This window comes from Peromyscus eremicus, chromosome 2 (assembly GCF_949786415.1).
Source record: "Peromyscus eremicus chromosome 2, PerEre_H2_v1, whole genome shotgun sequence".
Classification (NCBI taxonomy): domain Eukaryota; kingdom Metazoa; phylum Chordata; class Mammalia; order Rodentia; family Cricetidae; genus Peromyscus; species Peromyscus eremicus.
The window spans coordinates 139,812,200-139,835,678 of record NC_081417.1 but is presented as its reverse complement, the minus strand read 5'-3'; the positions used below and the strand labels follow the sequence as shown (position 1 = coordinate 139,835,678).

At 49.3% G+C, this 23,479-nt stretch overlaps 1 protein-coding gene across 1 annotated transcript in view; it reads right to left on the bottom strand.

The window, feature by feature from the left end:
- Positions 1 to 1,376: 1,376 nt before the first annotated feature.
- Positions 1,377 to 23,479, bottom strand: part of Csmd2 (CUB and Sushi multiple domains 2) — a 570,924-nt gene continuing 548,821 nt past the window's right edge. Inside the window, exons 58-70 of the mRNA XM_059254992.1 lie at positions 20,549 to 20,725; positions 18,942 to 19,121; positions 18,347 to 18,520; positions 15,096 to 15,269; positions 14,702 to 14,775; positions 12,040 to 12,151; positions 11,352 to 11,531; positions 10,439 to 10,501; positions 7,469 to 7,630; positions 5,991 to 6,103; positions 3,475 to 3,562; positions 1,936 to 2,074; positions 1,377 to 1,586 (exon numbers count right to left, since the gene is read on the bottom strand). Of these exons, the coding sequence (XP_059110975.1) occupies positions 1,427 to 1,586; positions 1,936 to 2,074; positions 3,475 to 3,562; positions 5,991 to 6,103; positions 7,469 to 7,630; positions 10,439 to 10,501; positions 11,352 to 11,531; positions 12,040 to 12,151; positions 14,702 to 14,775; positions 15,096 to 15,269; positions 18,347 to 18,520; positions 18,942 to 19,121; positions 20,549 to 20,725 (1,796 nt within the window). The 3' untranslated portion in view covers positions 1,377 to 1,426. The remainder of the gene's footprint in view (positions 1,587 to 1,935; positions 2,075 to 3,474; positions 3,563 to 5,990; positions 6,104 to 7,468; positions 7,631 to 10,438; positions 10,502 to 11,351; positions 11,532 to 12,039; positions 12,152 to 14,701; positions 14,776 to 15,095; positions 15,270 to 18,346; positions 18,521 to 18,941; positions 19,122 to 20,548; positions 20,726 to 23,479) is intronic.

Here is a 23,479-nt window from a genome sequence, read left to right as displayed (position 1 = left end):
CCCTGCAGACAGGTGGCTTCTGCATACTACCTACCATGAGATGTGTCCTACTTAGTCATTCTCCGTGTCCCCACACAGGGGAGAGGGACATGTTGGTTTGAGAGGTAATGGTGCCTCCCTCAGCATTTCTTCTGTGTTTGTGGGGAACAGTGTCCAGGGCATCTTACACACACACACACACACACACACACACACACACACACACACACACACACACTTTCCTTTTTTTAAGCCTCTGTGTTCTCTTCCACGGGACACAGTGAAGGAGAGGCTCTGTGTGTGTGCTTGGGCGCACGCCCACAATTCACTCTGCTGTTTTAATCCATGAACTGCCTTCCTCCATCCGCATCCCCTCTTCCTTTACTGCCCCGAGCCAGGGCATAGGGGGGTCCTCTCCAGGGTGGCGAGCACAGATGGCGGCAGGGCGGGCCAGGGCCTGAGTCCCAGCAGTGGCAGACGTAGGCGGAGGGACAGACGAAGATGGGCACTGGGCACTGGGCACTGTGCTCAGGGGAGCTCCTTCCTGCCCCCTGGGGAGCTGGGAACCAACAGACCACAGCAGGTTGGAGGAGGAGAGGAAGGGGTGGGGTGAGGTGGGAACAGAAGTGGGCGGGACAAAGAGGCAAAGCCAAGCAAGAAGAAAGGAAAGGCATCAGTTGGGTCCATCTTCTGCCTTCGGTTTTTAGTCTTCTCAAACTGGGGATGGGCACATGTAGGGAGTGTGCGATGGCAGAACATTTATTACCCCTCCCCCACCGTGTGTGTGTGTGTGTGTGTGTGTGTGTGTGTGTGTGCGTGTGTGTGCGTGCATGCACACGTGCTGTGCCTGCATGTTAACATTTGCATAGGCACACGTTGTGAGGTGCTCATGCAGGCATGTATGTGTGTGGAGGCCAGATGCTGACTTTGGTATCTTCACACATCAGCTAGTCTGGCAGCCAGCTTGCCCCAGACATTCCGTCTCTGCCTCCCAAGCAATGGGATTACAGGCAGTTGCCACATCCACCTGGCTTTCATGTGAGCCCTGAGAATCTGAACCCCGGCCTTCAACCTGTGTGGTGAGAGCTTTCATGAGCTATCTCCCCAGCCCCCAAACCCTTGTGGGTAAACTTTCCAACTGGGGTTTATAAACTTTACAACTGGGGGTTAAATTCTGACCCACTCTTCTTAGGTGTGTGGTCTTGATCAAGTTCATTAATGTTCATGTGCTTAACTTCAATTTTCTCATTGGCAATGAGTGTCCTAACGCAAGTGGCCAGCTCTTTGTGCCTGTGGTGTGGGAGTGTCCATATATGCAGGAGCAAGGCATACACAGGCCCCTGTGCCCCCTGCGACCAGTCTGTCTCCCACCCTCCAGCCCTCAATCTCACCGGCTGCTGGCGGCGGGGCTCTCGGTGGCGGTGGCAGTAGCAGCCAGGCCTGGGGGCTATACCGCAGTACACACTGTGCTGACTGTGAACTCCGCCTCGTTGTTCATAATGTCTGTGGGCTGGATGTTGCGGTCATACATGGGGTTCTCAAATGTGGCCCGAACATTTGTGTTCTCGTGACCAGCATAGCCGTTGAATGGAACTTTGGGTCTTCTCCTGGGAATAAGAGACAGTGACCTTGAACTAAAGGGCGAGACACAGGGTCCAAGGCAAGAGAGGAGCGGGTTTCTTCCCCCTTTTAGAAAGTTACATTCTTCTGGGTCAGGAGGTGCTGGCTGGGCTGGGCTGGGCTGGGTACTCAGCTGCATTCCTCAGCCTCTTGCCTTCAGGGTACTAGGGCTGGGTCCACAGCTGCTCTTCCTGGCCCCCCTGCCTTCAGGGTACTAGGGCTGGGTACACAGCTGTTCTCCCTGGCCTCTGCCTTCAGGTACTAGGGCTGGGTCTGCCTTCAGGGTACTAGGGCTGGGTCCACAGCTGCGCTCCCCAGCCTCTGCCTTCACAGTACCTGTGCTTGTAGAGATAGAGCACGAAGCCCGCGATGATGAGGGCAATGAAAGGCACCAGGATGGCAGCTGCCACTGAGCTGCTGTTGGAAGCAAAGTGGCGGCCGATGGACTCGGGGTCTGACTCCAACAGCCTGAGGTCTGCAAAGTGCCAACGCATAACACTCAAGTCACAGACTCACCTGGAGGTGATGCTCCCCCTGCCGGCCACTCTGCACCGCAGCAGAGCATCAGGTACTGTCACATGCTCTAGTTCAGCTGGCAGACAGACGCCCGTGCCCAGACCTCAGCTGCCTGCCTTACACTAGCAGATAGCTCCCTGGAGGCCACTGATACCGGTGCCAGTCACATTGTGTCCCAAGGACTGTGTGGGGGTGGGGAAGGGGGGGAGGATGCAGGCAGGGTGGGGGTGGGGGTCCCCACGGAAAACAGCAGGCAGATGAACCTGAAACCCTATCTATGAACACGACCTTCAAAGGATGCAGTTCTTTGGAAGTTTCTACACTTTTCCTGGCCATCAAAGCCTGTTACCAGATGAAAACTTTCTTCAGATGAAGCCACGACACACACACACACACACACACACACACACACACACACACACAATCTCACTATGAGGCTGGATTGCCATGGCTGGAGTGAGGTGGGAGGTATGAAGCTTCACAACTCACTCCATTGACTCCTTCTGAAGGGCCACCTAACTGAGGGGCTAGGGGTCAGTGAGGGACAGGGAGTTGGCTGTGGAACTTTGTGTGCTGGGGTCTTCCTAGTGCTTGACTCAGGGTTCTGGGACCGTCTCAGAAGGTGTAAGAGCTGCTGCATGTTGGAGCCCTTGAAGGCAAAGCCGAGATGATTGTGTGGAGGCGTGGAGAGGGAGGCGTGCCAGGAGTAGATCTGAGCTAACTGGAGAGAGAACTTTCTAGAGGTGAGAGCCATTGGAGAAGGGAATGGATTGGCTGGTAGGCAGGGGCCCTGGGGGTAGGAGGTCATGGTGTGTAGGATACAGAGGTGGCTTTCGAGGACACATGATGGCCTCCTGGCTCTTTCTTTACTGTTCCCAAGAAGGTAGGACCCTATCCCACATGATCCAGAGTCTTTGGGTCAGGGCCTATGTCTGGAATGAGGATTTTTCCTTGAATACTTTCAAGCACGCAGAGTCCCAGTCTGAGACAGGACAAACAGGAGAAGGTGCCTTGGTGTTTGGGATTCTTGTCTGTGACATAAGGATAATCCCAGCCTCCTGGGAAAATGCTGAGAAAGAAATGACATTCTAGGGAAGGACAGCCTGATAGCTCATGTAGGGGTGTTCAGGGATTGCCTGGTCCTTTGGGTAGGGGTGACGCCTGTGGTATCCAGTGGCCAGTATAGCAGCCCAGGGCTGAGTGTCAGGTCTAGGGTCTGTTTTTGGAGCGATATCACAGCTTTTCTGAGTCTAAGAAACCCTTTCTCAGGTGGAGAAATTCACCAGCTTCCTTCTCTCCCCAGAACACAGCTCCACCCCTGCCCCCTGAGCTCACCCTCCCAGGACACATGCTAGTTACCAAGTCTTTGAAAGCCGAACTGCCCAAAGCCTTGGCCCTTGACGGAGCCTTGGTAGACGAAGGTGCCTCCTGAAGACTCTGAGGAGACCTGTGATAGCGGGGATGGGGAGGGAGGGGGGAAGAAAGGGAGAGAGGGGGAGAGGGAGGGAGGGAGGAAGAGGAGAGAGAGAGGGAGGGGGGACAGAGAGAGGGATGGAGGGAGGGGAGGGGGAGGGAGAGAGAGGAAGGGAGGGGAAGAGAGGTAGGTAGGTAGAGAGAGAGACAGAGAGAGAGAGAGGAGGGGGGGTAAGACATGCTAGAACAATCTGGAGCTTTTACCAGACCAGAGCATAGCTGACATGTTTGTCTCAGTTGGCAGAGCAGGGACATCTACTAGATGTGAGATAGAAAAAAAAATGTTTTCTTTTTTTCTCTTTCTTTTTCTGGATTTTTGAAGCAGGATCTCAAGTAGCCTAGGCAGGTCTCAAACTTCTGTATAGCCAAGGATGGCCATGAACTCTTGTTCCTCCTGCCTCTGTCTCCCAGGTACTGGGATGGGAGGCCTAAGCCACTGTCCTTGTCCTTTGGTTTCTACTGTTCACACCACCTCGTGCTTCAGTTCTAGTTTGTAGAATGGCATGTATGCCATACTCTGAGGTCCTGAGTGACACAGTGACGTCCTCGATGCCATCTTTAGTAGGTCTTGGGCACATGTGAGTGTGGTGATATATTGTGTACCCTAATAAACTTGCCTGAGGATCAGAGGACAGAGCCAGCCACTAGATTAGACATAGAGGCCAGGCAGTGGTGGCACACACCTTTAATCCTATCACTTGGAGGCAGAGATCTGTCTGGATCTCTGTGAGTTCAAGGCCACACTGGGCTACATGAGATTGATCCAGTATAGGAGAGAAACAGAGCCAGGCAGTGGTGGCACACACCTTTAATCCCAGCACTTGAGATCTCATGCCTTTGCTTGGGAAGCACACACGCCTTTAATCCCAGAAAGTAGTATGGCGGGGCAGAGAAAGTTATATAAGGTGTGAAGAAACAAGAACTCACTCTCTTTAGGAAGAGGATTTCGTAGAGGTAAGAACTAGTGGTTGGCTGTTATGATTCTCTGATTTTTCAGCTTTCACCCTGATATCTGGCTCTGAGTTTTTTTTTTATTAAAAGACCATCTAAGATCCGAACAACATGTGAGCTCTTTCTCCTTTGTGATGAAAACCGACTTGTGGATCGCCACAGAGCTGATAGAACTATGAGAGAAATGAGCCCCACAGAGTGAACACATTTTGGAGAGTTTCTGGCAGTTCCAGAGGATGTTGTTTTATGAGGTGGCTGGGACATAACCTGTCTGTACCCGCCTGCACCTGACCCTCCTGGTGTCCTATCACGACCTGTCATCTTAGCAGCTGGAGTATGCTTTGAGGATGCTGCAGGTGTACCCCTCAAAGCCATGTTCCAGGCCTAGGGTGCTCTTTGTCTGGTGGCTTCATCTGTTCCCTCAGACAGACCCTGGATGGCTGTAGAAGGGACCCCAGTTGTCAGCTGCTCCTGGTCCCTTGACCTTTATCTTCTCCTGGCCTGCACTCCTCACTCCAAGTCCCATCTTCGACCCTCCCCTTTTTACATCTGGTGATCCTTCTGGCACGGTGGAGACCCTTGTTCCTTCTCTCCCCCTGGCACTGTTGAATCCATTTTTCCCTCTCAGCATTTAAACTGCTGCTAAGACTGGTACTGAACACCAGGGACATACAGGCACCCTAGGCACATCAGGGAACTAACTGCAGGTGCCGGCCCCTGGAGGAGTCACTTGGTTCTCCACGTGGGTTTACAAAGCAGAATCTCTCAGCCATGATGCTCCACCAGCGAGGCCTCCTCAGCTCTACTACTCCAGCCTGTTAGACCTCGTGTTCTTTTCCCATTCACTCTCTTCCCTCTAGGGATCAAGGACAGTCATGTGGGAGCTGGGGCAGGTGAAGTCCATGCTTGACCCTCCTCCCACTGTGAACTCAGAAGGTACCTGCACAAGATCATCTCTAGGGACTGGTATTCCTTCGTGAATGTTCTACAAGGTGTGTATTTCCCACGAAGACATATAAAGAGATTCCCACCTCTCTCTTCTGTGTCCTGGCCTCTGCAGCTGTGCTAAATAAGGCCCAGTCCACATCTCAAATCTGAGCACACATCTCAGGGAGTCACTGGGGATTTACCTTCTTCCAGCCCATACCCACTGCACTACGGCCTTCGCTCTCATACCCTGACCCCTGATTCTTGCTTCCTGTTCAATGGCGGAGCTCACATATCCCTCTCAGACACGGTAACCCTTGACTCTGAGTCTTCAAGCCTCTTTTATCCCCCCTTTGTCCACTCCATTAGCTGACCAGGACTCCCTGGCTGCTAGTCCTGCTCTCAAGACTCCCAGGTTTCCATGTGACCTCAATAGTTCCCACAACCTGTCATCCCTTCCCCGCAGCAATCTGGGAATGGGGGTAGGGTACAAGGCCTGGTGGTGACCAATTTGCTGCACTTACGTGGCCATCTAATGCCCAGTGGTCGTCTTTGAACTTGTTCACAAAGCTCTCCACAGGCCCCGTGACCTGGTAGACCTGAAGCAGGAGGCGAAAATCTTCCTTCTTATAATTTCCTGGAGAAAGAAAGTAGGTTATACTTGAACCTCTGAAAGATCTCAAAACTCACCTCTGTGGGTGCCAAGGGCATGTGTGAAATGTGTGTGTGGATGCTGGGGGACATGTCCCCTGCACACCTACCGATGCATAAGCACAGAACGTGTTTGTATGTGGTTGAACATGGGTGTGTGCAAGAATGTGAAGATGAATCTTGATAACTGAACTACTAGATAGGGATTCTATTTTTCTATGTGTGATTAAAAGTATGATTTTTGGCCAGGCGGTGGTAGTGCACACCTTTAATCCCAGCACTCAGGAGGCAGAACCTGGCAGATCTCTATGAGTTTGAGGCCAGCCTGCTCTACAGAGTGAGATCCAGGACGGGCACCAAAAACTACACAGAGAAATCCCTTCTTGAACAAAACAAAGCAAAACAAAACAAAAAAACAAAACAAAAAAACAAAAAACAAAAAACCAAAACCAAAAACCAAAAACCAAAAACTTGGAGGCACAAACGTATTCTGATGGAGTATGTTCATTCCCAAACTGGTATTTGTTTTAAAGTTTCATTTGACATTATTAAAATATGTGTGTGCTCGCGTGTGCACACATGTGCAGGTACCTGTGAAGGCCAGAAAGAGCTGCCTTCATGCCAGTGCTGGGAACCAAAGGTAGGTCCTGTTCAAGAGCAGCAAGTGCTCTTAACCACTAAGCAGTCTCCCTCAGCCCCCAAATTGGTATATTTTATCCTGTAGATGTGATATAATGAAACCACTTACATTTTATCCCCGGGAAATGCTCTGTTTCTAGTCTTTTGTAATATAAATATAATTCTAAAGTGAACATTGTATATAATCTTATAAATTTTAAACTTTCTCCATTTTAATTTGGTATGGCAAAATAATTAATGAATACAATGATTTTCAAGGTTTCTGTTAGGAACTGCCCAGCCTTTCCCTGGAATGGCTGGTCGATTGTGTGCTTTGTCAGTACTGAGCTGGTCTATCATCAAGGGTTATACCTTGATGGAATTGGTGGGAAATCACATTCTGTATTTGCTTTTCTCATTCTGATTATGATTGAAAGTATTTTTTCGTTAGTTTATTGACTGGACTTGACTGCTGGGACATCTTTGCTTCTCCCTTTGGCTCAGTCTTCAGGCTATCTCTCTTTTCTTTGAGGGATCTCTTCATGTGTTTGAGTCGCTGTGGTTGTCATTAGTCCGTGGGCAGGAGGAACAGGTACCTACTCTTCCCTGACCACCAGGCCGGTCTGAGCTCCACCTGACCCTGTGAGGTAGTGACACAGACTCATCCCGCCTGAGATGTGCACCGGCCACCCCTACACCTGCCCTGCTTTCACAGACACAGTTGCTTCCTTACCTGCCAAGTGCAGCTCCACCCCACTGTGGTCGATCATGGTGGCGTTGACCTTGCTGTTGGCTACCTGGAAGCCAGTCACTCTAAGCATGGCTGGCTGTTTCTTCCCCTGGTACTCATAGGCTCCTTTCCACAAAGAATTCTTGGCAAAGACATCTCCTGGAACTGGAGGGATTGGGGAACACATGAGTTAGACTTTGAACGTTGCTGGGACAGCCAGGATCATCTGGTGACTGATCCTAGCTTATACACAGAGCTCTTCTTTCCTGAGTGTCTGAAGTGGGGGTGATGGTAGGGTGCCCTGGTGATCGTGTGATCCTCTTGTATCTTAGAGTGGACAGGTGGAGGAAACTGAAGCTGGCATACCAAAGAGACATCTTCATGTCCACGGTCATTACAACTACTTGCAGATGCCAAACTATGACAACTGCAGTATCTGTGGGTGAATGGATAAAGAAAGTGGACCAAACAATACAATGTCATTCATCTCTAAAAAAGGAAAATCTTTTCTTTTGTGATAAGATGGTTGAACTTGGAGGACATGATGCTATATGAAATAAGTCCGAGGCAGAAAGATTATTGAGAGCTATCATTTACAGATCAAGCTAAAATGTCAAACTTTAGAAGCAGAGAGTGGGGAGAAGTGGGATTGGGGGTGTAGATGCATGGCCAAAGGGAACAAAGTCTTAGCTGGGCAAGAGGGACTTTAGTGATCTACTGCCCAGTGTCACAGCTATGGTTAATGATAATATACTGTATATCTTAAATGTGCTTAAAGAGTATATTTTAAATGTTCTAAGTGAGGTGATGTATGTTAATTAGCTTCATGCAATTATATTATAATATATACACAACATAACTTCATATTGTGCTTTATAAACATGTACTTGTTAGTTATTATTAGTATTTGTTTATAGGTGGATATTAGCTGTTAGGTCAATGATAACCAAGCTACCATCCATAGAACCACAGAGGTTAGGTATAGAGTAAGGGACTAGAATTAGGGGGACAGACAGATCTCCCCAGGAAAAAAATAGAATAAATAGCTATGGATGGATGGGAGGCTGGAATCTGAGGACCACGTAGGTTGGGGAAGAGGGGGATGAAAGAGGAAATGCGGGAGAGACAGCTAAATTAAGGACCATTTGAGGGGTAGTGTGGAAATCTAATAATACAACAGAAGTTTCCCAAAATACACACATATGTGAAGGTGATCTAAATGAAACTGCCCAATAATGGGGGAGACAGAGCCCCAACTGGCCATCTCTTGTGTCCAAATGAAGCTTCCAGGACTGGGAGTTGTTGGCCAAAGGGGTCCCATTGGAATCCTCAAATAATCCAGGCTGTTGCCAAGACTATAGGTTGCCCCCCACAAACCTATGGCAAGGTGTAATTGCTGAAGACAACACCTATACAGCTCACTGAGCAAGAACCCGAGACTAGATAGCTCAAGGACCTGCGGTAAAACCAAACACTACTGTTCTAAAAAAAAAAAAAATGTGACAATAAAATAACTCCTGATGACACTCTGCTGTACTCATAGATCACTGCCTTATTCAGCCATCATCAGAGAAGCGTCCTCCTGTAGCAGATGGGAATAAATACAGGGACCCACAGCCAGACCTTAACCAGAGAGTGAGAGACATTGGAACACTCAACCCCAAACGGGAGGTCTCCACCACATCCCTCCCCTCATGGCTCAGAGAGCCCCACGGAAGAGGAGGTGGAAAGAGTGTAAGAGCCAGAGGGCAAACAAGTAAACAAGGCCCTCTAAATCAACACAATTGATGCACTTAGGAACTCACAGAGATTGGGATAGCACACCCAGAATCTCCATGGGTGTGCACCAGACTGGGAGCCTAGAGCTGCAAGGAAAACAGGACACATGCCCCCATTTCTAACCTAGAAGCAATCTCTGTTGTGGGATACTTGTACACTGTGTGAAGATGTATTGCTGTGGTTGGTGTAATAGAAAGCTGAATGGCCAATAGCTAGGCAGGAGGTATAGGCGGGACTTCCGGGGAAAGAGAGAGGAAGTCGGAGGAGGAATCGAGTCATGAGGGAAAGAGGGACTGAACCAAATCTGTGGAACTTTAACACCATGCCAGTGCACCCCACTGTTTGGATCTGTAATGCTCCCACAGAAGCTCACTACTGATGCTGAGTTCCCAGCTTGGCACTTTTGGGGGACAGTGGAGCTGCAGAAGTTGGGGCCAGGCAGGAGGTGTTAGGCCGGTGGGAATAACACTGAAGGGAATGGTGGGCCCAGCCACTGTGTCTTCTTGTGTTCCTCACATCCAGTGGTGAGGTGAATAGGCTTCCTCTACAGTGTGCCCCCGTCATGATAGTTACTGCCTCACTAACAGTCTCAAAGTTTCGGGGTTAATCAGCCATAGATACACCACCAGAACCGTGAATTAAAATAAACCTTTTGTCTTCACAATTTCAATTGGATATGATATTTGTTATAGTAATGGAAAGCTAAAAAGCACAGCAAAGAAAAGGAGAAGGTCCAAAACAGGACATCAAAGTTGGTAGAAAATTTTGCGCTGGTCAAGCTGCACCTGTAGTTCCGTGTCCAGTTCTGGATGTGACACTCTTAATGACATACTATCTGTCTTAAAGAGGTCTCAGTTTCCAGGAAGCTCCCTCAGCATTTCCTGGGTCTCTAGGTTCGTGACCACACACCGGTGGGTGCTGTGCCAAGAAGGGCTGCCGTACCCAGTGGTTCCAGAGCCCAGGGCTCTGAACACTCCTCTAGGGACCTTGGCTTCCTCTTTTGCTGAAGCATTCCCTGTAAGGCTCACTCCTCCTGACATCAGCCTGGCTTAGGAGTTGGCAGGGAACTGTCTTGGTGTCCACGGAGGGTTTCCATTCCTCCCTTACGGTATGGGACCTATGAGCCTGAAGCTGGCTAATGGCACAGCAGAGGCAGCACCGGTTTCACGAGCCAGAGATCTGGACTCTGCCTACCTGAGGCTTGGGTGAGTGGAGGCTCGCGCACAGTGTTAATGGGTCTCCCACTGGGCCGGACCTCTGCTGGGGAAAGAGAATGGGAGGAGACAGGGTCAGTCTCTGGTCCACAGTCTGCAGGAAAACAATGATGGCCGCCTTTCTGAGGTTGGGGGAACGTGCTCATTGAGGTGTTGCTTTGGACTCTTCCGACTACGTCAGGAGAGTAGAGGCTGTAGAAAGCTGCATCAAGGCTGATGGACAGAAGCCAGCTGCCAGAGGAAGACTAGAAACCCTTCCCTGCCTGGGCTTCACAGCCCAAAGGGCATGCTCAGGAAAAGCCTTCCTTCCCTGTACAAACGCAGGAGAGGTGTGTGTGTGTGTGTATAAATGACCTACAAAGGGCATGGGGCTGGTGGCCAGTGCTCTGGGATTTCCTCTCAGCTCTCTAGCCCACCCCCAATCCTGGCGGTGTTTTCTCTTTCCTCCTAAACTGTCTTTATCCCCACTTCTACCCTCATGGGCCTGGAGACACTTGACAGGTGCCGCTGGGACACAGATCATGCCTGTAACATGATAATGACGTGCCTACTGTAAATTCCTTTAGGATAAGCACTCCATGGCCAGGTCAGGCATGGCAGAGTGATAATAAGACGAACTGGAGGCGGGGATAAAGACATGTGTTCTTCCAGCCTGCTAGAAGGAGCTGGGTGGGACAGTGTGGTGTGTACTTGCTTAAGTGAAAGGGATGGCGTGTGTTTGCTTAAGTGAAGGCAGGAGGTGGGGTCGACATGGGCTTGTGTGAGCTGTTCTGAAGTGGTCTCCAGTCTCTGCAACACTCCAATCAGAAGCAGGGTTTCTCCTCCTCCTGGCTGTAGTACAGCACCTGCCAGCCCTTCCTCCCCAGCTTCCGCCCTAGAGAGGTCTCGCTCACCCAGGCAGACGGGCGGCTTGCCTGTCCAGCTCCCGTCGGCTTTGCAGGTACGGTGCTCAGAGCCACCCCTGAGCGAGAAGCCCTCCTGGCAGGAGTAGATGAGTGTGTAACCCATGGATGGCAGGTCCAGTGCCCCGACGTTGGCGTGTGTGGGCGTCTCTGGCTGCTTGCAGTGGTGGGCTAGGTGAGAGCAAAGACAATGTTAGGCCCAAGGAATCTGGGATTTGAGTATTATGGGACAGATATATTTGAGGGGCCTCTCCTCCAACCCCTGTTTCTCAGTAGAACGCTGCTCCTTTCCACCTCTACCCTTTCATGCCTGGCTCCCTATCCTTCACCTCTTTGCAAACCTATACTCCAGGTCTCTAGGAATATCCTAGCATGATGGCTTAACCAGTCACGGGAAACCTGGGTCTGCAACACTGAGAAAATGAACCCAATGTTTGCAGTGTTTCCACGACCCTGCCTCCGTAGTTCTCTGCTCTCGCTGGCTCTGTATTGCTTATTCTTTGCTAAGGCATAAGGATGACCTTTGAATTCCAGAAAGGTTTTTGTGCAGAAACATCTGTGAGACTCCGAGATGCAGGTACTATAGAGAGATCAACAGTGGTCTCGATGGGAGCACATCCCACCACCCCAGCCTGGGCCAGTGGGTGAGGCGTGGAGGTCAGGTGAGGGTGGCACTCACGGACACAGTCAGGTGGGGTTCCGCTCCAGGTCAGGTTGGGAAGGCAGGTCCTGGTGGTGGAGCCCTGAAGCAGGTAACCTTTCTGACAACGGAAGAGCACTGTGCTTCCAACCTGCAGCAAGGACAGAAGGGGCCCACGTCATCTTCCTGCTGGTGGAGCTTCACAGGTAAGCAGTCGCTGACTCCCCAGGAGAGAACGCCAACTCAGGCTGTTGCCTCTGTTAGCACCATGGAGCTTCTGTGTCTGGCTGAGTCTCATTGGTCCTTTGGGGGCAAGTATGCCGTGTGGCAGATCAGTGCCCTTACTGGGCACTGTTAAGGTGTGTGGAATCGTGACACCCATTTCCCCCTTGAATGGAAGACTAAACCCCAGTCTCCCTGGGCACAAAGAGGTGGGGGTGGTGGTGGCTGCTGTGCCAGAATGACACTGGGAATCTGTGACATTCAAGTGTGATGGTGGAGTTGAAAGCATTTTATAAAACGTGAAGAACTGTGCAAAATTAAACGATCACTTCTGCGTCCCTTCCTTCTGTGAAACTCTACATTCGGATGTGGCCCCTGGAGAATCTGTGCTTTGGAAAAGTCTGTCAGACAGAATCGCTGCCCTCTCTCTGCCTCTCCCTCTGGCCGTGTCCTCACCTCTATCCTCCAAGAGTCACTGGCTCTCTGGCTCCACTGGCATCTTCTGTCCATTTGGCCTAATGGACAGGTCAGTTTCCCACAATGCAACTCAGACTGTAGCATCTCCCAGCTCCACTGCTCATGGGTCCTTATACCTACAAGCTCAGATTCAGACTCCAGGCAGGGCTCTTCTTTTCACCTTTCCCTCCACACCCAACCTGTTCTCTTCGGCTTCCTCATTTGGTTCAGCAAACTGGGTGCCTTTATCTGCCTAGTTTGGCCGAACCAAAACCGGCAAGCTGAGTCTGATTCCACCTGACCTCCCAATCCGGTCATGGGTCCTCTCAGCTCAAGGGAAGCCCAGGGTGAACACAGTGCATCCTGAAGGCTCTACTGGCTCCACTCTCCCACAATGCTGCCCGCCTCTTTCAACCCAGTCATGACAGCAGGGGTCTCCTTGACTACAGGCTTCATGCTTCTTTTTCGAATCTCTATGTTTTCTGTCACAGATTCAGCATCCCCAGGGTCATTTTAAAACAGTGGATCAGAGTCATTGCCTTTGACGACAGAATGGAATCCAGAATACATACATTGGCCTCAGGCCCTGCAAGACATCCATGCCTCTGTCTTTGCAAAAGTTATGACGTGATGCAGAGCCACCGCACAACCTGGGGGCTGGGACACTGTGGTCACATGTGCCTGTCTATAAGCTCCCTCCCTGTTCCATTCCTCAGCTCTTCTCTGGTAACTGCTATCTTGAATTCCGTGTTTTTAATTTCTTCGCCTTGCAAAAGAAATCCTAGCATACATATTATACACATGTCCAAATAAGTGAATATGTGCTAATGTATGTTTAATCTTCATAGCATCTTCATCATTCAATAGTATGTTTCTATGACCCACCCATGTCATGTAGAGCTGGGGTTCATTCATGTTGCCTGTTGTATAATAATCCACCCTGTGAGCATAACACAGTTCTTCTTGTTGCTTGGTGACAGGCACGAGAGCGTCTCTGGGGGGTTTCCATGTGTGGGACTTTTGAGCCATGGAGTATGTGTGACCTTGCCAGGCAGCACCAAGGCGTGGGCCTCTGACCTCCTCCCTTCACCTGCTGTACCTCAGCCCACCCTGCCTGGCCTGTCACCTGGGCCTCCCTCTGCTCAGCCATTCCCTGCCTCAGTGCTCCTGCAGAGGGGACATTTACTCAGTCAGAAATGTGGCCCTAGCCTGAACAGGGCTGGCTTTCTTGTCTTGAAGCCTACAGTTCAAATGTCACCCTTAAGAGGGCTCTTCCCTGACTCCCATTTCTGAAGCAGCAACCCACCCGTTTGCCTCCTTCCACAGGACACCATGTGGCACTCCACGCTCTTAGACGTGATCTAGTTTGCGTGGTTGCTGTTGCCAGGCAGGCCTGTTAGAACAGGGCCCCAGCCATTCCATCCCGTCTGAATGCCCAGCACCTGGGACAGCTCATATTTTCTGGGTGAGAACAGGGTAGACAGAGTAAACTACCCCAGATGACCAGGTTCTGGCCTATCATTCCAGGTTAGTTCAGTACCCATCTTGAGCCGCCCCAGCCAACCGTCCTGACCTGAGCATGGCCTGATCCCCCCGCTTCCTCTGCTCTTCTCAGTGTCCCCCAGGCTGCCTAAGGCTCATTCTGAGACAGAAGTGCAGGACCTATGTGCAGATGGCAAGGCCCCCTGGAAAATGCCTCATGCCTAGCTCTTGCTGGCACCCACCGCCCAAATGAGTCCTATTTGTAGCTGGAGTGTGTGGGTGTCTTGTTTATTTTGGTATTTCCACAAACATCCTGCCCCAACTCAGGGTTCCTGGGAACTGTTCATGGCTCCATCTACTGCCACCTTCCATATCAGCCTGGCTGACGGACAGCAGCACCTTCCGTTTCTGAAGGATGCTCCATGGAGCACTTCCCCCCTCCCTTTCTGAGGTCTACTCTCCCTGTGCTGCTCCCAGGGCCGCTGGTGCTGACGGTGTTGGGGAGGGACAGGAGACGGGAAGGCTAGTTTGAGCTCATTACCTGGTAGCCCTGGGAGCTGTTCTGTACCCCGAACTGCGGCATGCCGGGATCTGCACACGTGGTCAGTGTGGGATCTGGATGACCAAAACAAAGAAGCAGACCACATGGTCACTGGCGCTTTCACTGCCCACCTCATTCTGCTCTGAAGGCCAAAGGAAGAGACCACAGCTGCCCCTGGACCCCACCTTCTGAGCCCTCCACTCGTCCCAGAGGCCTGAGCTGCCATTGCATTCCCCAGTACATTAGCTCTTGCTGTCCCTCACTCTGCTCCAAGGAGTTCAGAGGAGGACTCCTTCTCCACAAGTGAGGCCAGGAAGATGAGGAAGTGGTCCCATCACTCAACCCCCCATCACAGCTGCCCACCAGCCAGGCCACTGCCTCCGGCCCCTCTTACCTATGCAGCTGGGCTGTGTGCCGCTCCACGTCCCATCCGACTGGCAAAACCTCCGCGGGGAGCCCACCAGTACCAGGGGGGGATGGCAGGAGTAGGACACAGATGACCGGTACGAGAAACCACGGTCTTCTCTCCTCCCTCGAGGTGGGACCCCCGGATCTCCACAGAACACGGCTGCAAAGACGAGACACAAAGGTGGGCCCAAGATGCTTTCTAGAACCTTCCTTCCCTTCCTCCTGTCTAGCTTCTTTCACTTGAGCCCTGGAAACTGGAGGATGCCTGGGTAAGTGTTTGGGGACTCTGCCTGTGCGTGGTCACAAGCTTCCTCTCATCCCTACACTAAGGGAGCTTCTTAGCCTCCTCTGATTAATGGAATAATGTTACAGGAAGTTTGGACATTGAGGTGGGTGGGGCTTGTAGCTCAGCGGTAGAGTTGTGTGCCTAGCCTGGGTGAGGCTGGATGACTGAGCCCCACAAAACTAACAAGCCATCTAGAACATTCTCCTCATTTTCACTTATGTGTCCTCTGGTTTCCATCAGTTACACACGCCGTGCACAGTGCAAAGTCAATGCCCACATGGCTCCAATCATTAAATAATTTTCTCCTGTAAGTCTATCTCCACTTCTATAGGATGCCACGATATTATTTCCCAGCTCTTCTCTTCTTAGCAAGAGCGAAGCTGTGTTCCACTGAAGGCTGAATTCCACAGTGGGTGTGGTGGCCCTGGGTCCAGGTGATGTGGGAGTTTGGAGCTGCCCTTTAGATGGCTGAATGGTGGTTGACTCTAACTAGCTGCCTTTCCTGCTGCACTTACACACACGGCCAAGTTTGTGGGAAAAGATTGATGATTTCTCTGCTTTTTAAGGACTTGTGCTCCCATCAAACGAATGGTTTATCCCCTCCTCACTTTTCTTAGGAACAAGAAGCAAATAATGCTAGACATCAATAACTGCCTGTTATTCTTCAAGGCTGCCTTGTTGAGTGCTTTATGGTTACGTTGGTAATATACGATCATCGAGGATAATTGTGAACAACCAAGAAAACTAGAAGGGATGGGGGAGGGGAATGGGGCTGGAGAGATGGCTCAGAGGTTAAGAGCACTGGCTGCTCTTCAAAAGGGCCTGAGTTCAATTCCCAGCAACCCACATGGTGGTTCACAACCATCTCTAATGAGATCTGGTGCCCTCTTCTGGCATGTAGGCAGAACACTGTATACATAATAAAGAAATCTTTAAAAAAAGGGATAGGGGAGAAAAAGGAAAAGAAAACATCCTCATAACTGTTGGTGGGAAATGTAAGGCCTTTTACAACACATGTCAGGAAGTACAGAGTGCCTACCCTTTGGCCCAGCACACTCACTTCTAGAACTTTTCTACAAGAATGAGGAAATGCTGTTTTTAGGGATTTTTATTATTTAGTTACTTATAACATGATTGACTTGGAGATAACCCTAACTCCCCATCAAAAGGAGAAGGTTAAATAGGTTGGGGAATATGCAACAAGGAACTCTTTAAAGCCATCAAAAGTGGGGGCTGGAGAGACTGTTTAGTGAGTAAGAGCACATGTTGCTCTACAGAGGACCTGAGTTTTGTTCCCAGTAACCAGGTCAGGTGGTTCATAACCATTGGCAACTCCGGCTTACACACACACACACACACACACACACACACACACACACACACACTTAAAAATCAATCTTTAGAAATGTTTTAAAAGCCATTAAAAATGATGGTGCACAGATCAGTATGTATTGACAGACATGGGTGCTTGGAAAGCTCTTGGTGGCCGGTCAACAAATACAGGTCATGAAATAATGTGTCAGGATCCAATACCATTTATAAGAACTGGAACATATATCATTATAACTATGGCTATGTTTGGAAAGTTTTTTCCTTCATGTTTTTTTTAATAGAGTACAATTGTGTGTGTGTGTGTGTGTGTGTGTGTGTGTGTGTGTGTGCATTCTGGTGTGTGCATGTGGAAGCCAGAGGACAACCTCAGCTGTCATTCTTTAGGTGTGGTTCACCTTGTTTTTTGAGGCAGAGTCTCTCACTGGCCTAGACCTTGCCGAGTATGCTAAGCTGGGTGACCAGCAAGCTCAGGGGGTCTGTCTGTCTTTGCCTCCCTAGTACTGGGATGCAAATGCTTGCTACCACACTCAGCTTTTTGTTAAAAATGTGGGTTCTGGGGATCAAACTCAGGTTCCCATGCTTGCAAGGCAAGTACTTTACTGAGTGAGTTATCTCCCCAGCTACTGTATGGTTTTCCTTTTTTTTTTTTTTTTTTTTTTAAAAAAAACAATGACCATAATTCATTGTTGTTTGGTGTGTGCTTGGGATGAAACCTAGAATATCATACTCACTATGCATGAACTTTGCTACTGGGCTACACCTCCACCTTTTGTATGATTATTTATTATTTAAAGGCAATGCAGATCTTTGTTTCAGGAGGAAAAGAAAAGTTGAGTCCAGACCACCCTGAGGCTGTGCCCTGGCACATGTCTCCCTAGTGTCCTGAGAATGTCATGGGTGTAACCATAAACAACATCCCTGTTTTTTTTTTTTTTCTGAGCTGTTGATGCTAAGCTGTCGATGCTAAGGCAGTTCCCAAAGTGGAGCAGAATTTCACAGGTACCTAACAGTGGCCAGGGCATGTAGATTATTTCTGAGGGATAACAGTAAGGGGACAACTGGTAAACCCTATTGCTGTGTGCAGTATGAAGCTGGAACATTTTTTCCAGAGCCCACTCATGGGCTGCACCTAGAATCCTGCAGCCTACTTCTTTTGGAACCCAGGAAACCTGAGTCCTGGAATGGACTGGAGCTCATCAGAACGCAGCTGGGCTAGGTGGATAATGGACAGTCTCTCGACAGAAAGCTGCAGTCCCCAGACGTCTTTTCCATGAAGAAAGACATGTCTCTGGCATGACATGACCTCACATCTTTGGGTACTTGTCCCACTTGGTGAGCAACCCTTCAGGTCAGAGGACATTGCTGTTACCTCTGACTTCATTTCTTTCCACTTGACTTTAGACAGTGTCTAAGTTCAGGCCTCCATTAAAATATTCTCAATTCTTTCTTTAAATTTTCCTCCTGCTTTAATGGTGTCTTGAGAAAGATCTCCACTTTAGGGAGGGGGGTACTGACTCTATGCTTTCTGTAGCAGAGCTCTGTGTACACATGCGTGTGAGCAGGAAGGGGAATGTGTGGTCTCATGGAGATCATGCCTAAGGCCCTTGGGAATCACTCACGGAAACACTGAGGCAGCTCTCCGGTCCAGGATCCATTTCCCTCGCAGGTGAGTACGGCAGGCAGGGAGAGCTGGTACCCCTCCAGGCAGGCATAACTCACACTAGAGCCCCACATGAAGTCAGACCCCACCACTTTCCCGTTAGGGATGAGCTGAGGAGGTTTGCACATGATAGCTGCGGGGAGAGCAGAGGAGGCTGAGTTCTGGGGCTGCCCCGGGGGAAACCAGCCTGATTGCTGTCACCAGTACCCCCGGCTATCCTGAATCAGCTGCAGTCTGGGCCAGAACTAGAAGGGATCCGTGGCAGCTCTGATCTTTTACTTACACTGATCCATCTCTCATATAACACTTCTATTCTCCCATCACACCATCTTATATATAACATTTCTGTTTTCCCATCATATAGCCCTCCAGGATGCTTAAGGCTCAGACCTTTTCTCAGTATCTTCCAGCTTCCTGACAATCACTGTGCAGGACCAGTCTTCACCTTGCCCACTTCTGCTATGATGCCACCCCTCCCTTCTGGATGCTCAAGGCTAATGTCTACTTGTGTATCTTCTTTGGCCCCCATCTACATCCTCAGCCTCCAGGTGTACCTTTGCAAACTGGCTTGGTACCATTCCATGTCCGGTCCTTGGTGCAGCTCAGCACAGATACTCGGTGTGATTCCATCATGTGGCCAGGGACACACTGGTATGTCACAGTTTTGTTGTACCTGAAGTCATTGCCCAGCCGGATGCCATTGGCTGGAATCCCGGGGTCACCACAGTTTATGACTAGAGTAAGAGAGACACAGCACTGTTCACTCCTGGCCCAGGCCTTGGGTCTCTTCAGCATCTTGATCCATCTCCATCACTCCTGCACCCACCTAAGAAGGAACTGTCAGACCAGCCAAGCCCTGGGCACCACTGGGCACAGCCAAATTTCCCTGTATCAGCCGACCTACAGGCCCACTCTCCATGCCTATACCATGCATGCCATCCAAATGCACTGTGGCCACCCTTCTTATTCAAACCCACTCCTCTGAGTGGAAGGACCACAGGACTTTTTTCCTAAAGTAGGTGAGGTTCTGGGCAAAGAGGGTTTTTAGACTGAAGAACCCAAGATGTGTTTATTAATGGATCAAAAAGACAGTTTGCCTAGGGATGCATGATAGTCTTCCTGGGAGACTTTTTCAGGCTGAAATGGCCCAGAAGCAGGGTCTTAGGACCTCTGCAATAATGAGGTCTCTGTTTTGTTATTGAGACGGGTATGCCTGGTGATCTGTGTATTTAATATGGAATTTTGGATAGAGTCTGAACTCACAGAGCTGACTTTGAAAGAAAGAATGTCAGGGTCACTCAGTCCATCTCTTCCCTCCATCTGGGCCCACAGTACTTGGCCTTCTAAGGAAAAGGGTCTGGGGTACCTTGAAAGGGTCAAGGAAGGGGAGCTATGCAGACACCATGTTCAGGAGCTGGACTGGGGTGGAGATGGTTCTGAGGATGGGAAGGATGGAAAGATGGTGGGTGGTGGCAGCTTCAAAGTGGAGAGAGTGTGACAGACCTGAGCCTTTGTCCTGAGAGGAAAGGGAAAGCCCAAGGGACAGGCTAGAGCCTGAATAATGCTGATATATTGTATCAACCTCTCTGAACCTTAGCTGTCAAATACATATACATTTATTAATATATACTATGTACTATGTTAACACATACAACAATTACATACATAACATATAATACTTAATATATTAATTCTTATTGTTAAATATTAAATGTATTATTCCTTTTTTTTTGAGACAGGGTTTCTCTGTGTAGTTTTGGAGCCTGTCCTGGATCTTGCTCTGTAGACCAGTCGAACTCACTGAGATCCACCTGGCTCTGCCTCCCGAGTTCTGGGATTAAAGGCGTGCGCTGCCACCACCCGGCCTATTATTTTTTCTTATTAAAACCCACCCCTCAGAGAGTAGGTACCTACTGCTACCTCATCGGGTGCGGGTGAGACTCCAGCACCATGTACACGGGAAACGAAGCACTTAGCTCCATGGCTGCCACACAGAACATGCTCAACACACAGAAGCTATTGGACTGTAAGCTTAACATTCTGGCTTACGTTCCCACTCCAGTCATTTTCCCCAGACGCCCACGGACAGCTTTACTCAGCAAGAAGGTCCGGGTGCTCTGAGCTACCATTTGCCACAGAGCCCAGGGGCCCTGGCTCTCACCTGTGCACTCGGGGTCGCTGCCTGTCCAGGTGCCATTGACGGAGCAGTGTCGGCTGAGCAGGCCCGTGGCATAGTAGCCTTCACGGCACTCATAGACAACGGAACTGGAGAACACTAGACCGTCACTGAACACCACTCGGGCATTGCTTGGCGTTCCGGGGTTCCCACAAGAGATCACTGGGAAAGCAAAAGAATGCATTATTCCCCAGAACCACAACTGCCTGAGTCAAAGACCCACACAGGACCCTGAAGATGGGGACACAGCTCACGCTGCTTTTGTGTCTGATTGTGTCCCTTACAGAAAAGAAGGACAGGTCTGTATAAGATTTTTACTTCTAAAATTATTTTGTGTGTGTGTTTGTATGCATTCCTGTGTGCAAGTGTGCCTGTGCATGTGTGAACATGTGTGTGGAGGTGTGAGGTAGACATCAGGTGTCTTTTTTGATCACTTTCCACCTTATTTTTTTGAGACAGGGTCTCTGACTGAATCTGAGTTCATCAATTTGGCTAGGCTGGCTGGCCGATGGGCTCCAGGGATCCGCCTGTCTCTGCCGCCTCCTTTCATAGCAGTAAGGCTATAAGCACAAGCCATGCCCGCTTTTACACAAGTGCTGAGGACCAGAACTCAGGTTCTCGTGCTTACACAGCAGACACTTCACTGGCAGCCACCTCCAGCCCTCATTCCCCTTCTCCTGCCGTCTGTGATCATATTTACATAAGGTTCCTTCTAGATGCTTCTCCAGGATGCTGGCTAATGGGGCTCTTGATCTGGTTGATCTTTTATTTTTCAATTTTATTTATTTATTATTGAAAATAAAAGTATTTTTATACAGTATATTCTGATCTTGGTTTCCCCTCCCTCATCTTCTCCCAGATCTTTCCCGACTCCCCACTGCCCCCAGTTTCATGGCATCTTTCTCTCTCTGGCCGATCTGTTTCTTGGGTCTTTGGTTTCCATGGAAAGGGAAGTTTAAAGCAGGAGAGAAAACCAGAAGTGAGAACTCGGCAACTGAATCACCACAGCCCTAGGCCTCAGCAGCAGATACTGGTTTAGCTTGTAATACAGTTCATTAAGAAAGGTTGCCACGCTGGGTGGTGGTGGCGCACGCCTTTAATCCCAGCACTCGGGAGGCAGAGCCAGGCAGATCTCTGTGAGTTCCAGGCCAGCCTGGGCTACCAAGTGAGTTCCAGGAAAGGCGCAAAGCTACACAGAAAAACCCTGTCTCGAAAAACCAAAAAAAAAAAAAAAAAAAAAAAAAAGGTTGGCACAATGCTGGACTTTTTTTCCCCTCACTTTTAATTAGGCATAAGAATAACAAGTTTTGTCTCCTAGCATTCTTCAAAGGTGAGTTTATTTAGGAACATTTGAACTCCTGGATTTAAGTATACTGAGCATGTTAGCATTCACTGCTATTGTTATTCCTGTTGGCAGTCAAGTTGCTTCTTCAATATGGCTCTTGGGTTTCTTTTAAATGACCCCAAAGGGTTCCTTGCTGGAGAGATGGAATATTCCAGGTTTATTTTGTATAGTCCCTGACCCAGCTCTGTAACCATTTTTCCCAAGAACCTAGATCCCTTTAATGGAGAACAGGTTTAGAGATCACAATGCAGAGCACTAAGGGTCCACATCGTGGTCAGACAGTCATTGATTCTTGATGTTTGGGCTGCACAGGTAACTTTTTAAATTGGAAATATGTCAAGAGAGGATAGTGACACTGCCAGTCCAACTTGGGGGTTAGGAGTTTGCCTTAAAATAAAACAGTCTTTAAAACAAAAAGTTTAAAATGAAAAGTCTTTAAGAATTGTGTGCGTGAGTATGGTATAGGTATATGTATGCACACAGAAGCATGTGTCCCTTGCATACCTGCAGAGGCCAGAGGACAATGTTGGGTATCCCACTCTATCATTCTCTACCTTATACCTTTGAGACAGGGTCTCCACTGAACCTGGATCTAGGGTGGTTTCTAGAAGTCACATGGCTCCCTCCAGGTGGTGGCCAGCAAGACATAGCAATCCCCCTTTCTCTGCCCCCGGAAGCACTGGGATTATATGTGTATAGCCATACCTGGCTATGTTTTTAAATGTGGGCGCTGGGGATTTGAACTCAGCTCCTTATACTTGTATCACAACACTCCTAGATGGGAAGCCACCTCCCACTTCTTTATTATTAGATGCTGAAAATCTTGGCTCTTGATGACAATAAACAATTACTATTTCTTTTGTCTATTTTACATTTCATATATAAGTTTTTGCACAATAATATCAACATTGTTTTTGTTGGGACCCAGGCAAACCAAGGCTTTCCCTGAGGCCCACATGTATGGAGAACGGACATTTGTCTAAAACCAGGAATCTGCTTGGCAAGGCCAGTAACGACCTGGGCCAGGGCCTTGGGGGAGCTGTGGCTTCATCCTGAGAACCCAACTCTCCCCCTCTAAGGGGACACAGTTATCAGTCTCGAGGCCATGACCACTCTAGCACACTCGAGAGCTCCCATCTTCCCTTCAGGCAGCACTGCTTGATTAGCTTTATGTTGACGTCATCCCATTGTGGATCACTTTTGCTTACTTTGCCCATTTTGCCCACCCCACCCCCTAAAACTGTACATAAGATGCTGCACTTCTTAATAAACTTGCTTGGCATAGACAGCTTGTATAAGACCCCCTGACCCCAACTTCCATATCTTCTTTATTTTTTGACCCCCTGGTCATTCCTTTCAGGGATCTGTCACTGAGGAACGACCTGCTGGTCCAAGTCAGTTTCTAATACTCTGATGGCTGAAATAGTTTGAGAATTCTTTGTAGCTTTCTTTGTCTGTAGGATGTAAACAAATCCCACTTGGCTAGACAGTTGAAATAATTTTCTGAATTATGAATTCATCAACTTGATATGTAGTTAGGGTCACTTGTGCCCACCAGGACAGAGCGTTTA